General features: G+C 63.1%; 2 protein-coding genes across 3 annotated transcripts; both read right to left on the bottom strand.

The window, feature by feature from the left end:
- Nucleotides 1–5439: 5439 nt before the first annotated feature.
- On the bottom strand, nucleotides 5440–11044 carry CCDC194 (coiled-coil domain containing 194). Of its 2 annotated transcripts, XM_070058968.1 has the most exons (4): nucleotides 8323–11044; nucleotides 6995–7091; nucleotides 6672–6804; nucleotides 5440–5952 (listed from the first exon to the last, which is right to left on the bottom strand). In XM_070058968.1, the coding sequence occupies exons 1-4, from the start codon at nucleotides 8647–8649 to the stop codon at nucleotides 5736–5738; spliced, it is 774 nt and encodes a 257-aa protein (XP_069915069.1). In that variant the 5' UTR covers nucleotides 8650–11044; the 3' UTR covers nucleotides 5440–5735. The 2 variants fall into 2 exon arrangements, with proteins under 2 accessions (XP_069915069.1, XP_069915070.1); XM_070058969.1 differs by lacking the exon at nucleotides 6672–6804.
- Nucleotides 11045–11187: 143 nt separating this feature from the next.
- On the bottom strand, nucleotides 11188–14291 carry BST2 (bone marrow stromal cell antigen 2). The gene is made up of 5 exons (XM_070058970.1): nucleotides 13837–14291; nucleotides 12325–12400; nucleotides 12139–12199; nucleotides 11770–11904; nucleotides 11188–11470 (listed from the first exon to the last, which is right to left on the bottom strand). Exons 1-5 carry the CDS (start codon nucleotides 14134–14136, stop codon nucleotides 11428–11430), a joined length of 615 nt encoding a protein of 204 aa, XP_069915071.1. The 5' UTR covers nucleotides 14137–14291; the 3' UTR covers nucleotides 11188–11427.
- Between the last annotated feature and the right edge of the window lie 18 nt (nucleotides 14292–14309).

Raw genomic sequence — 14309 nt, forward strand, 5'->3', positions numbered from 1 at the left:
CTGGGAGGAGGAAGTGCCCAGGGGCGGGCAGGAAACCCCGTCTGACCTTTGGCCTTTGCAACAAGCCAGGGCTGGGGGCTGGAGCCTGTGCCCAACCAGCTACGTCTCCAGGTTGGCCAGGGCCCCCCCAGAGCCCCCCAGGGAGGGCGGGGGGGGAGTCTTCCCTTAAGGGGCGGGGCTCCAACACTTGGGGTGTTGGCCTCGCTCCCTGGCCAGGGCATCCAACAGCTGTGTGACCCCAGGGGAAGTGACCTCCGGACTCAGTGATGGATGTCGCATCTCGTGTTTGCACCAGAAAGAAGCCGACTTTTAACTCCTTGTCCTACCACTCTTTGTCTTGATCATGTTTGGTTTGCTTTCTAGCACACACACTCAGGCTTAAAAAAAAAAAAATGTTTTATTTATTTGAAAGGCAGAGTTACAGAGAGAGGAGGAGAAGCAGAGAGAGAGAGAGAGAGAGAGAGAGAGAGAGAGAGAGAGAGAGAGAGAAAGGTCTTCCATCCGTGGTTCACGCTCCAAACAGCTGCTCCAAACGACCAGGGCTGGGCCAGGCCAAAGCCAGGAGCCAGGAGCTCCATCCGGGTCTTCCACGCGGGTGCAGGGGCCCAAGCACGTGGGCCATCTTCCACTGATTTCCCAGGCCACAGCAGAGAGCTGGATCAGAAGTGGAGCAGCCGGGACTCAAACAGGCGCCCCTGCGGGATGCAGGCAGGCAGAGCCTTAAGCTGCTGTGCCACGGCCCCGGCCCTCTGTGCTCGGTCTTAGTAACTCACAGGGTTGGTTTCAAGTGGGAGGGGGTGGGGGTCAGGTGCCAGCAGAAGTGAGACCAGGGACCACCGGCACTGCCACCAGGTACTGGTGCCCTGGGCTTGACAGAGGCGGAGTGCGGGCGACGAGAGTCGGCGAAGGGGCTCCGGCAGGGGACGGTGCCTGGGTCCCTGCCAGGGGAGGGGATGAATGAGCTTGCTGGGAAGTCTTGGCTGTTCCTAGCTATTGAGAGGGCAGACCTCCGTCTGCAGCGCTGGTTCGAATCCCGGCTGCTCCTATGCCGTGCTACGATTCTGAGCAAGCAGAATGCTAACAGGATACGGTTCTCACGTCTTTGCCTCAACCTCAGACAGCAATGTTCCTGTTCTGATCCTTCTTGCCGATGGTTCTTTTTGGAACAGTTTGATTTACGAGCCAGGCTTTTTTTTTTTTTTTTTTTTTTTTGACAGGCAGAGTGGACAGTGAGAGAGACAGAGAGAAAGGTCTTCCTTTGCCGTTGGTTCACCCTCCAATGGCCGCCACAGCCAGCGCGCTGCGGCCAGCGCACCGCGCTGATCCGATAGCTGGAGCCAGGAGCCAGGTGCTTTTCCTGGTCTCCCATGGGGTGCAGGGCCCAAGCACCTGGGCCATCCTCCACTGCACTCCCTGGCCACAGCAGAGAGCTGGCCTGGAAGAGGGGCAACCGGGACAGAATCCGGTGCCCCGACCGGGACTAGAACCCGGTGTGCCGGCGCCGCAAGGCGGAGGATTAGCCTAGTGAGCCGCGGCGCCGGCCCTTTTTTTTTTTTTTTTTTTTTTTTTTCTACAGAAATGCAATCTTGGACCCTCCTCTCCGCGTGGTGTAGGAGATCTGCGGATCCTTCTGCTCTAATCATTACCAACGGGCTTGTGAGGTTTTGGTTTTCATGAATGAAGATTGGAAATCACATTTCTAGGAGGCAGTGCCATGGCACAGCAGGTTAAAGCCGCCGCCTGCAGCGCCACATCCCATAGGGGCGCCAGTTCGAGTCCCGGCTGCTCCACTTCCCATCCAGCTCCCTGCTAACGCACCTGGGAGGCAGCTCTGAGGGCCCACGTGCTTGGGCCCCTGCACCCATGTGGGAGACCCGGATGGAGCTCCTGGCTCCTGGCTTCAGCCTGGCCCCCCCCCCCAGCTGCTATGGGCACTGGGGGAGGGGGTGAAGCAGTGGATGGAAGATCCCCCCCGCCCCGTAATTCTACTTTTCAAATAAATAAATCTAAAAAATAAATCAAATAAACCGTCCAGAAATGAAAGGCCCATTTCACGTTTCGGTGGCCGCCGCCGAGAGATTGTCCCTGCGGTGTCTAAAACTCCCTAAAAATAGACATTCTGCAAACATTCCGCCGCCCGCCCTGGCTCTGGCAGATCGTCTGGGAGGGAGGAGGGAGAATTCACACGAGGTCAGCCGCCTGCCTGGCGAGGTGAGCCTTTGTGTTTTTCCTGAAAACCATTTGTCATCTTCACAGGAAATATTCCTGCCTACGGCTGAGCCGCCTCAGGGCTCGTCACCAAAGTGCCCTGGGCTTCTTGGCCCCTGCGCCTTTGCTAACTGCTGGGGAGCTGGAGGGGGGAGCCCTGCCTGACCCAGGAAAAGGGAATTTGGGGGCGGTCCCTGAGGTCTGAGTCCCCCGTTTGTTTTACATTGCCCAAGGTTTCAGTGAAGTTAAAGCAACAAACAAACAAACAAACAAGCAGAACCCTTGGCTTTTGCATCGGCTGGGTTCCCCTGGGGCTTTTGGAGGTGATGGGGCAGCCTCTGCTTTGCAGACCTCGGTATTCTGGGCTGCAGAATGGGCACGCGCTTCCTGGCCTGGGACCAGGGGGCGCTCCCTGCCTGTGCCTCCCCTGGGAGCCCTGCGGCTGTCCCCCTACTCTGTCCCTGCAGCCTTAAGACGGGGCAGGGATGGGGGGCTCCAGGGGGACCAGCCGTGGCCGGTGGAGGGGACAGGAGGGGCACGCAGACGACACTGGAGATGACCCACAGGGTGTGCAGACAGGAGAGGCAGAGGGAGGACAGGCCAGCGGAGGGCCTGTGGGGGGCAGGTAGGTACTGGGGCGCAGGTCCCCCCAAAGGGTTCTGGGGGGGGCTCCAGGAAACCCCTGGGGACCAAGCCCCTGCCCTGCCTCCCTCCCTCCCCAACACCCTCGGGTCCGGCCGCACCCTCTCTCTTGCACCTGCCATGGTTCCCTGTTGCCCTGCACCCCCATAAACGCTTTTCAAGGATCTTGAAGCTGCGTGGGGGAGGGAATGAGATGAACGATGCTGCCATCAGGGATGTTTTAGGTCCCACGTGCCGCCCTTGACACTGATCAGGCCCTGGACCCCCGCAGTTGCCCTGGGAGGGGCCTCAGGTCCCTGGGGCTCCAGCAGGGGCCAGGGCAGTGTCCCCGACTCCAGCTCCAGCTGACTCCAGCCGAGCAGCCGTTTGCTGCTGGCTTCAGGATTTTGGGGGGGGTCACAAACCACCTCTTTCAGCCAGGCAAACCCTGGGGTCCTCCGGGGGCGACAGGTGGAGCTGCAGGCTGCGGCGCCCCCTGCTGGCCGCCGGCGGAATGCAGCACCCAGGCGCGCTCTGAGGCTGCGCCAGGCCAAAGCCAGGAGCCCGGAACTCCTCCTGGGTGTCCCAGCCGGGTGGTGGGACCCAGGAACGCCAGCACCACGACCGCGCTGCCTCCAGGGTGTGGCTGGCAGAGCTGCGCTTGCGGAGCCCCGGCCTGGGCGGGGGGTGTGACCAGGCGCCCCAGGCCCCGCTGAGGGAGCCGAGTTCCGAGGGCGTCCCCTCTCCCTCCCACGCCGGCCTCCTAGAAACTTTAAAAAGCAAACTGTAATTCTTAATGATTTGCATCGTAATGTGTGTGTGCGGTTTTAAAAGTGCAGACTTTAGGGGCCGGAGCGCGCTGTAGCGGGTGAAGCCGCCGCCTGCAGTGCCGGCATCCCATAGCGGCGCGGGTTCGAGTCCTGGCTGCTCCACTTCCAGTCCTGCTCTCTGCTGTGACCTGGGAAAGCAGTGGAAGATGGCCTAAGTGCTTGGGCCCCTGCACCTGCATGGGAGACCCGGATGGAGCTCCTGGCTCCTGGCTTCGGATTGGCGCAGCTCTGGCCATTGCGGCCAACTGGGAGTGAACCAGCAGATGGAAGACCTCTCTCTCTCTCTCTCTCTCTGTAACTCTGAATTTCAAATACATAAATCAATCTTTAAATGCCAACCTCGATGCCACCAGGAGGCAGTGGGACATGAGCCCACAAGGGGGAGCCATTCACAAAGTCATCGGCCGGAGATGCCGGCCGCGTGAAAGGCAAACACGGATGGGAGGAAGGCTCCAGAACGTTCCAGAACGGAGGAGATGCAGCACAAGGCCACAAGGCCACCAGGGAGCCGAGATCCGCGGGTGGTGATGGACGGCCCGGGGCCATCGGCTGCAGATTAGACAGCAGCCTTATCAGCGCGTTTCCTGTTGGTGTCACAGCCTGGCTTTGCAGGGGACACATGACTGGAGGACTTCAGGGGACAGAAGTGCGGCCTCAGAGACACACAGGGGACCTGGGCGCAACAGCGGGACGGCGTAGGAAAAGAGACCGGAAGTGGGGCCGCCGGGACTTGAACCCGCGCCCCTATGGGATGCGGGCGCCGCACCCACGCGTTCACTAGCACACAAAGCCACAGAGCCCAGTGACAGCCATGTGCTAACATTTTATTCGAGAGGCAGAGTGCGGCCCCCACCCGAGTTACCCAGCGTTCTATAGAATTCCGTCCCGGGGGGCTCACGGGTCTGAAAGCATGCCATGCGGTCAGCAGGCCCAGGGTGTAGTGTGGGAGAGACGTGCAGGCCCCTTCTCTAGTCTCAGGCAGAGCACTGGGCTGGGCCTGGACGCGGCCACACGCAGCCTCACAGGACCAGCGGGACTGGAGCTCACGGAGGCAGGAAACCACGCCCTTGGCTCCTAGCCACATCCACCCACTCATAAACCACGCCCACATCTCCTAGCCACACCCACTCACTCACAAACCACGCCCTTAGCTCCTAGCCACACCCACTCACAAACCACGCCCTTAGCTCCTAGCCACACCCACTCACAAATCACACCCTTAGCTTCTAGGCACACCCACTCACAAACCACGCCCTTGGCTCCTAGCCACACCCACCCACTTATAAACCACGCCCATATCTACTAGCCACACCCACTCACAATCCAGCCCTTAGCTCCTAGCCACACCCACTCACAAACCACGCCCTTGGCTCCTAGCCACACCCACTCACAAACCACGCCCTTGGCTCCCAGCCACACCCACTCCATCCTGACTCCACTTTTGCACCTGCACCGCTGGCCGCGGTCTCACCCCACCCACACACCACAGCGCCCGCCCCGAAAGGGAGACTTTTTTTTTTAAGTCAAAAAGAAACATAAAAACAATGCGAAGCCGAGCTCTGTGCCACTGTCGCCCTCTCCGTCGCGGCGGACCCGGGCCACCAGCGCCTCCGGGGGGCCTTCGCTTTCTCCGCGCTGTGGCTCGCGCTCTGGCTGTCTGATCTCACGGCGCGCGCCTGCTCCCACAACAGCAATGCCGGAGCCGGGCTGGCGTTCCCGCGGTGCGAATAAAGCACCCCCACCCCACCCCCACCCCGCCTTGGGGATAAAAATTGTTCTCTTTGTTGAAATCCCAGCCGGGGCCCTGCACCCTCCCCCCAGGTCTGTCCTGTCTTTGTCACCTCCTGTTCTCACCAACTCTCCAATCACCCATTCTCCACACGAGGTCAACCGAGACCCCTCCAAGGCCACTCCCTGGCCAGGGCTGGCTCTCCAGTCCTGCCTTTGTCACCCTAGGGGAACTGAGGTGCCCTGCTCAGCGCCGTCTCCCTGTGCGACCCAAGGGGCCTCAGTCTGCCCATCTTTGGAATGGGTCACAGGGGGCAGGGCTGAGTCTCCTTTGCATACAGCTTCCGTTCAGGACGGGGGTCCCCTGGGCGTCTCCGCGGGGTCTGTCCGCGCTGCCCCAACTGCCCACCCTGCGGGGGGCTCACTCGCCCTGGTGTGCAAGGGTCGCCGGCAGCCCCCCGTTTGTTTGGGGCGGCCCCGGGATCCTGAACGTGTCCGGGACTTGGGGCGCGTGCGGGGCCGGGGTGCTTGGCGCCGGGGTCCTGTACCAGTTTCCAGCGATTTCCTGCCGGGAAGGGGGGACACCGTCAGCACCTGGACCCCCGTCCCTAGAGACTACCGGTCCTCATCCACCCAGGCGCCCTTTCCCGGGAATTTTACCCCCAGAATTCCCATCCCTGGCCCTTTGCCCAGGGTTCCCTATCCCCCAAAGCCTCCTTCCCCCAGGGTCTCCCACCCCCAGGGTCCCCTACTTCCCAGGGTCTCCCATCCCCCAGAGTCCCCCCCATCCCCCAGGGTTGCCCCTCCCCCAGGGTCCCCTACTCCCCAGGGTCTCCCACTCCCTAGGGTCCCCCCATCCCCCAGGGTCGCCCCTCCCCCAGGGTCACCCATCCCCTTGGTCCCCCACTCCCAGCGCCCCCACCCCCCGGGTCTCCCGGCCCTCAGGAACCCCATCTTTGCCCGCCATGGCCATCCCCAGGACCCCTCCTCAGGGACCCCCAGACCGGCCCACACCCTCGTCCCGCCCCGGAGTTCCCACCTGTGCCAGACCCCAGGCACCCAGGCGTCTGGCGTGCAGGGCACCCCCCCCCCCCAGCCACTGCCTGCCACCGGTAGGGTCTCACTCCGGGACCCGCCCCTCGCGCCTCCCTGGGCCCAGCCCACCTAGCCTCGCCCTCCCCTTCCCAGTCGCGCCCCGAGCTCTGATTGGCCCCAAGAACGAAACCCTGCGCAGCCACTGGCCGCGCCCCCGCCCCGTCTGCCCCGGGCTCGCCCCTCGCTCACACGCGCTCCCGCAGCGCCGCCTCGCGGGCGGCGCAGGCTCCGCTCTGGGCCTCGGCCGCGCCTGCGCGCAGCTGCGCCTCGTCCAGCCGTCGGGCGGAGTCTGCGGCCACGGCCTCCCAGCGCGCCACGGCTTCTGTGGGCGCAGGGGTGGGGTTAGGGGGCAGCCCGCGAGCCCGCCTGCCCCGCGCGCTCTTTGCACGGCGTTGCATCCCTGTCCCAGGCCCCTTGGCACAGGTGCCGCCCGCACGCGCGCCCTGTGCCTTGTTAATTGCATAGCCAGGAACCGACTAGCCCCGCTCATCTCCTTGCACCCCCCAACACACCTGCCAGGGCCCCGTTCTTGGCCCCCATCTGGGTCCGCTGCGCCTTGACCTCGTCCAGCTCCGCCTTCAGCGTCTTTAGCTCGGTCCGAAGCTGGCTCTGTGGAGTGGAGGGGAGGGGAGGGGGCGGGCCAGGGAGGGAGGGGAGAGAAGGGAGGGGGTGAACTGGCCCTCCGCGGGGGAGAGGGGGGACACGGGCTCCTCTGTCCCTTTGGGAGATGTGGCGGCGACCTCTGAGGCCTGGCGTACCAGCTGCCTCCCCGGAGGGCCGTCTGCCCACACCCACTCTTCCCCGACCCCAGGCCACCAGCAGCAAGCGGGCTCCGGGCTCCGGGCTCCGTGTGGCTGATGGCCGCTGGGGTTTGTGCGGGTCCCTGGGGAGAATTCCGCAGAATCTCTCAGAGCAGCTTCCGGGGGGTGGGAGTGGGGTGGAGCAGAGCCAGCGCTCGAACCCGGAGCAGTGCTCGGGACCTGGCCTGCCCAGGCCCTTCTCCGTGGACAGAGCGGGAGGGGTCCCTTGGGATTTTAAAAGTTCAGCTGCTGCGAGGGTGATGGAGTCCCGGCTCAGAGGGGCCGGCTTGCGCCCGACCACCCCGGCTCCCTGCTAATGGCCCTGGGAAAGCAGCGGGCGTGGCCCCCTGGGAGCCCCGGAGGGCGCTCCAGGCTCCTGGCTTCAACCTGGCCCAGCCCTGACTGGTGCAGGCTTTGGGGGAGCGAGTCAGCGGATGCATTTTGAGTGGATGAAAATAAATAAAGATAAAAACAAAACCCACGATTCTGCTCTCTCCGGTCCTGTCTTACCCAGCAGAGCGATCTTCCATTTAAAAAAATTTTTTTCTTTTTTTAAATTTCGACACTGCCCAACCTCTCCTGGATAAGGGTATCCAGAGGTACACAGTAGTCACTCAATGAATGCACAAGGCTGGGATTTTGAGGATGCGCTCTCTGAGGCTTGGGGCTAGAAAGAGTTAAGAAAGAGTCGGAGGAAGCGGAGGACCTGGCTGGGACCTCCCCCACGAGGGAGGCCACTTTATTTAGCTGCGTAATTACAGGTGACAGGAGCATCCCTGGTCCCTGTCTCCAAATAGAGCCACGGAGGCCGGCTGGGGGAGGGGCTGAATGGACGCCTGGCCAGGGTTAGCCTAGGGTCTCCCCGGGTTGGCTCAGGGCGGGGCTGGGGTTCCTGCCGCCACCACTGACCTGGCACAGAGCAGGGGACCTGGGCCATCCAAAGGCAGAGTCCAGGGTGGGGTTGGAAGGCGGGGAAACTGAGGCACACTGTAGCCCTGGGCTTTCCGGACGCCCCGCCCCCTCCAGCCCCGCCCACCCACCTGTTGGGTCTGGTAGGTCTTCAGATCATTCTCCAAGGTGCGACGGCCATGCTCGGCCTGGTCCAGCTGCCCGGTCAGGGTCTTGATGCGCTCGGTGGCCTTGGCCAGCCGGCGCTGCAGATCCTGGAGCTCGGGCCCGGGGTCCCCCGGCGGCGGCGCCGTGGCGTTGAGCCCCGGCTCCGGGCAGCCAGGCCCCCGGTTGGCCGAGGCGGCCAGGTTCCAAGCCACCAGGGCCCCGCCGGCCGCGGCGGCGGCCAGGAACACGGCAGCCCCGCACAGGGCGAGCCCCCGCCAGGCGCGCCCGGGCTCCAGGCCCGGCTCGGCCATGCCGCCGTCCGCAGCTCCGGCCACGAGTGTTTAATTGGCATCTCGGGGCTGCAGAGACACCCACAGTTCCGCCCCGCCCGACCGTGGATCCGCTCCAGGGCCCAGCCCAGCCTGCTGGGCCCCGAGGGACTGGGGCGGGCCGGGGTGGGGCATGGCCCTGGATTCCAGCGGTGCCTCTGCAACCGCCGGGCGCCCTTCGGAGCCTCAGCTTCCCCGCTCTGTGAAATGGGGACAGCAGCCGCCGCTGCAGAGGGTGGTGGGGACCCCCAGGGTGCTCCAGGAGGGGCTGGGGTTTTGCTGGGCCCGTTCTGTGGATGGGAAAACCAAGGCGGGGAGATGAGAGACCTGTCAGTCAGCCGATGCCGGCCTGGCTCCAGCTGCCCCCACCCCGTTCCCTGTGAATGGCCGTGGGGCGCGAGGATGGAGGCCAGGGTCCGTGAGCGACCCCCAGCACCCTGGGCATTTTCCACACGGCCGCTAGGGGGCGACAGCACAACGCGAATCGCTAGCACCCGGGTTTCCAACCTTCGCCGCCGCCCCTGCCCAGGCCGAAGGGAGCTGAGCGTGACCCCGCCAGGGGCTGACGCCCAGGTGCAGGGCCCAGGCTCCTCCAGGTCCTCACGGAGGGAACTCGCGTGGGAGAGGGGGCGTGGTCATCTTGTGGGCACAGCCCTGATTGGTCTGCAGAGCTTGTGGCCTCTCCTACGATTGTTCGGTTATACAGTGCTCTTTTGGGACTATGGATGGCAAAGTTGTCAGTGTTTTTTTTTTTTTTTTTAATATTTATTTATTTGAAAGGCAGAGCAACAGAGAGGGTGGGAGAGAGATGGAGAGAGAGGTCTTCCATCCGCTGGTTCACTTCCCAAATGGCCACAATGATCAGAATCGAACCAGGCAGAAGCCAGGAGCCAGGAGCTCCATCCGGGTCTCCCACGCAGGTGCATGGGCCCAGGCACCTGGCCATCTTCCGCTGCCTTCCCAGGTGCATCAGCAGGGAGCTAGACCGGAAGTGGTGCAGCCGGGACTCGAACAAGAGGCGTGGGATGAGTGTGCCACGCAGGGTCGTAACCAGCAGTGCTGCAAACCCTTCGGGCCACGGTCAAGGTGTTTATCCTTGTGGGACCTGGGGTTGGAGCCTCCAGCCCCTGGGTAGAGGGAGCCTGGCCGTGGGCCGAGGTCAAGTTCACGCACTGGGCAGAGTCACTCGGCCAGCAGCAGAAGAGGCAGGAGGTAGTGGGGCGGGGTGGGGTTGGGGTACCCAGTAGCCCAAGGTTGGGGGAGGAGGAGGAAGCGGGCCCGCCCAGTGGAGCGGCCATGCTTATTGGCGGAGGGCACTGTCGACTGGCTGAAGGCATTTGTTGATGCTATGACAACCTGGAGACGGCCCGGAAGGCTCTGGGCATCTCTGGGACTATGGCCACGGGCCATGGCAGAGGAAGGCCCGCGCCCTGAGGAGTCAGCAGTGCAGGGGGCCCTGCCTTTGACCTTGAGAGTAGAGAACAGGTGCTCCAGGCGGAGCGTGGGCAAAGGTCCTGGGGCAGGGAGTGCTTGGTGAGTTTGGTAGGCAGAGGACCACTGTGCCATGGGGTGAGCAGGCGGAAGGGAGGCGAGAGGAGCCCCAGGAGGCTGGGTGTCCCCTAGAAGGGAGGGGCGCTCTTCATTCTTGTGCCCACCAGGGACCTGAGGACGATGCAGATCTCCCAGGCACAGAGGGTAAAGCCGCCGCCTGAAGCACCGGCATCCCACATGGGCACCGGTTCGAGTCCCGGCTGCTCCACTTCCCATCCAGCTCTCTGCTGTGGCCTGGGAAAGCAGTGGGAGATGGCCCAAGTCCTTGGGCCCCTGCACCCGCGTGGGAGACCCGGATGCAGCTCCTGGCTCCTGGCTTCGGATGGGCGCAGCCCCAGCCGTTGTGGCCATTTGGGGAGACCTCTCTCTCTGTCTGTAACTCTGCCTCTCAGATAAATAAAATCTTTTTTAAAAAAAAGACTCCTGGCCCCGGGGCCACGGGCAGGAAACTGCAGACAATAGATGGATCCCAGAAAGCAGATAACGGAGAGGAAGCCAGAAATGGTCCTTGGGCCTGGCAGATGTGGGTGAGGGGTCTGGGGGGCGGAGCCCTGGCTTTGGACGGGCGCCCAGGCATGGGGGTGCGGGACGAACAGGAACTCGGAGAAACGGTGGAGCGGAGAACCTTCCTGGGGACTGCAGATACGGGTGCAAATCTCAGCCCGGGCCGGCGCTGTGGCGCAGTGGGTGAAGCCGCCGCCTGTAGTGCCTGCATCCCACAGGGGCCCTGGTTCGAGTCCCGGCTGCTCCACTTCCGATCCAGCTCCCTGCTATGGCCTGGGAAAGCAGTGGGAGATGACCCAGGTCCTTGGGCCCCTGCACCTGCGTGGGAGACCCGGATGCAGCTCCCAGCTCTGGGTTTCTGCTTGGCCCTGCCCATCTGGGGAGTGAACCAGCGATTGGAAGACTTTCTCTCTGACCGGGCTTTTCAAATAATTAAACATTAAAAGTAAAATATATTCCAGGAACTTGAGAATAAAACCTTTATTTTTTTAGAGCTCAAAACTCCAGGACAAAGCGACAGAAACCGTTACAGCAAAAAGCAGGTGCCCTGCCCCCCTGCAGGCCCAGGGGAGAGGAGAGGGCCCCACCCAGTGTGGAGGGTGGAGTGGAGGAGGCAGCACGGAGTCCCCCCGCCCGCACTGCTGCTACTCCCGCCCCCCTCCACCTTCTGCAGCCGTGCCGCCCCCGCGGTCCCCTCCCAAGGCGTCAGCAGCCACTGGTACCAGCCAGGAGCACCTGCGGGCTGAGACTATAAGAGGGACTCTGGGTAGAGAGGAGGCCACGCCCCTCCGGAGCCCCGCCCCCTACAAACGCCCCGCCCCATAAGATCTGCAAAAGCCAGGCCCTCTGCAAACCACGCCCCACTGGGCCACGCCCACAGCAGCCTCGCCCCATCTAACCTCTCTACTAAGCCCCGCCCTCCACTAACCACGCCTCCGCCGAGCCACGCCCTTCGCTAGCCACGCCCCCGATCCCCGCCTCGGCCCGCAGCCCAGTTTCCAGATCCAGGCACCCCAGGCCCCACCTCCCGGGGCGCCCCCTCCTCACCAGCTGCCCCCTGGAGTTCCGAGCAGCGCGGCGGCCAGGCCCAGGCCCAAGAGGAGAGGAGTGGCCGCCCCGCCGCTGGAGGCGGCCCCAGCTTGGGCCGCGCTGTGCTGGTCCCTCAGGGCGCTGTTCTCCTTCCTGAGAAGAGGGGCGGCTCAGGCTGCTGGCCCCGCCCAAGCCCCCGGGGAGGGTCCGTCACCCCAGCCCCCGCCGGAGCCATGGAGAGGGCAGCGGCCGGGGCGTGGTGGGGAGAAGGCTATGCGGGACCACCCAGGCTTCTCCCTCGGGACAGTGGGGAGCCAAGGGGGGTGTCCTGGGTTTGGGGGGAAGGGCGGTGGGCGTGGCCTTGGGTGATGGGGGAGGGGCTCTGACCTCAGGCGCTCCACCTGCGCCCAGGAGTCCTGCAGCTTCACGTTCAATTGCAGGATCTCGCCTGGGAGGGGGGGCGGGGAGGACAGGACTGGGGGGCGTGTCTCCACCTGGCGGCGCCCCGCCCCCAGCCAGGACACGGCCCCGCCCTCGCCCCCAGCCCTGGGCGCCCCCCCCCGCATTTCTCACCTTGCAACTCCTCCATCTCCACCTGCTTCTGCAGGTCCTTAACCTTGGCCGCCTCCAACAAGGCCGTCAGGTTCGCCTGGGGCAGACAGCAGGCTCAGGGCTGCGCGCTGGCCCCCTCCCTGCACCTCCGACTGCAACCTGGAAACCAGTGTCGCGCCCCTCCCAGGGCCCCCCATCAGGGTGCGACCCCCACAATGCGAGTTTTGAGGTCTCCCGTGTAGCGGATTTAGGGGGCTGTCTGTACTCAAACCCTGCTAGAAATTTCCGGATTGGGGCTGGTGCTGGGTCCGAGGCTGTGAGAAGCCACCCCCACAACCAGCTTTCACTACGCCCTTATTATCCGTTACCTAAAGTGTAACCACATTAGCCTGTCAAGCAACTGTTAGCAATAGTAAGCAATGCTAGATGGCGTTGACTTTATAATATGTATTCTGTAGATGTGGAGCTAAGTAATCCAGCAACCATATTAAGTTGATTGTTGAATGACCCAAACCACTGGCCGTTCCTGGCACTCGCTATCGTATACTCCCCTTCCCTCCATCTGGCCAGATGTGCCCCTACCCTGACCCAGGTCCAGGAATGTGAGGTAATTACCTATGCCTATAAGGGTCAACGCTTTAGATAACGACCCCAGTAGGCAGCCATGGGATTTATCAGAAGTGTCAACGTGATCTATAGCATTCCCTTAAAGCCTGCTTGGACATGGTAATAAAAGCTTTGTAAGAATGAGGCTGGGGCCTCTCGGGTGCATCCTCTCCTGGAGGCACCCGAGAGGCCCGGGTTCGAACTCGCAATAAAAACGACCCTGCGGGGCCGGCGCCGCGGCTCACTAGACTAACCCTCCCCCTTGCGGCGCCGGCACACCGGGTTCTAGTCCCGGTCGGGGCGCCGGATTCTGTCCCGGTTGCCCCTCTTCCAGGCCAGCCCTCTGCTGTGGCCAGGGAGTGCAGTGGAGGATGGCCCAGGTGCTTGGGCCCTGCACCCCATGGGAGACCAGGAGAAGCACCTGGCTCCTGCCATCGGATCAGCGCGGTGCGCCGGCCGCAGCGCACCGGCCGCGGCAGCCATTGGAGGGTGAACCAACGGCAAAGGAAGACCTTTCTCTCTGTCTCTCTCACTGTCCACTCTGTCAAAAACAAACAAACAAAAACAAAACAAAACAAAAAAACACGACCCTGCTATTTGGCTTCAAGTTCGGTCTCTGGTGGTGTGATTTTCGGGGGACCACGGACTGCGGGCATAACAGGGGCACCCGCATGGGAGACCCGGATGGAGCTCCTGGCTCCTGGCTTTGGAATGTCCCAACTCCGGCCCTTGTGGCCATGTGTGGAGTGAACCAGCGGATGGAAGATTTCTCCTTCTCTGCCTTTCAAATAAATAAATAAATCTTAAAAAAAAAAAAAAAAGTCCCACATACACGGAGGCAACCCCCGGGCAGTTTCAAGGCCTCCCCCCACCCCCACAGTGGGAGTTTCAAGCCTCCCCCTAGCGGGTGTCATGGTGCCTCCTTACCACCGTGCGGTTGCAGCTGGCGGCCTGGGTCTCAGTCTGCCTCAGGCCCTCCTGGGCCCGGCCCAGCTGGCGCTGCAGGACACTGGTGGCGCTGTGACACTCCTGCTCTGCCCGGAGCCCCTCCAGACAGGCCGGGCTGTGGGCTTTGTGGGTGAAGATGCCCAGAGCGACCGAGAGACCCACCACCACCACCAGCAGCGCCAGCACCAGGGCCGGGAGCCACCAGCGGCAGCGCCCCGAGTCTTGCTGTGCCTTCAGGTCCATAGGCACTGGCCAGTGGTGGTAAAACGTGGCTGCCATGTGGAGCGCCCTCTCTCTTCGGGTGCCCGGGCTTTGGACAGGAATTAAGAGGAGCTACTGTCTCCTGAGGCCCTGCCCCCTCGTGAATATTCAGAGGCTCCTCCGCCAATCACAGCGTGCAGAAAGTCCCCCGACCTGCAGCGTACAGACTGCTCTGGTCATTTGCCAGTTGC

This window comes from Oryctolagus cuniculus, chromosome 16 (assembly GCF_964237555.1).
Source record: "Oryctolagus cuniculus chromosome 16, mOryCun1.1, whole genome shotgun sequence".
NCBI classification, from domain to species: Eukaryota; Metazoa; Chordata; class Mammalia; order Lagomorpha; family Leporidae; genus Oryctolagus; species Oryctolagus cuniculus.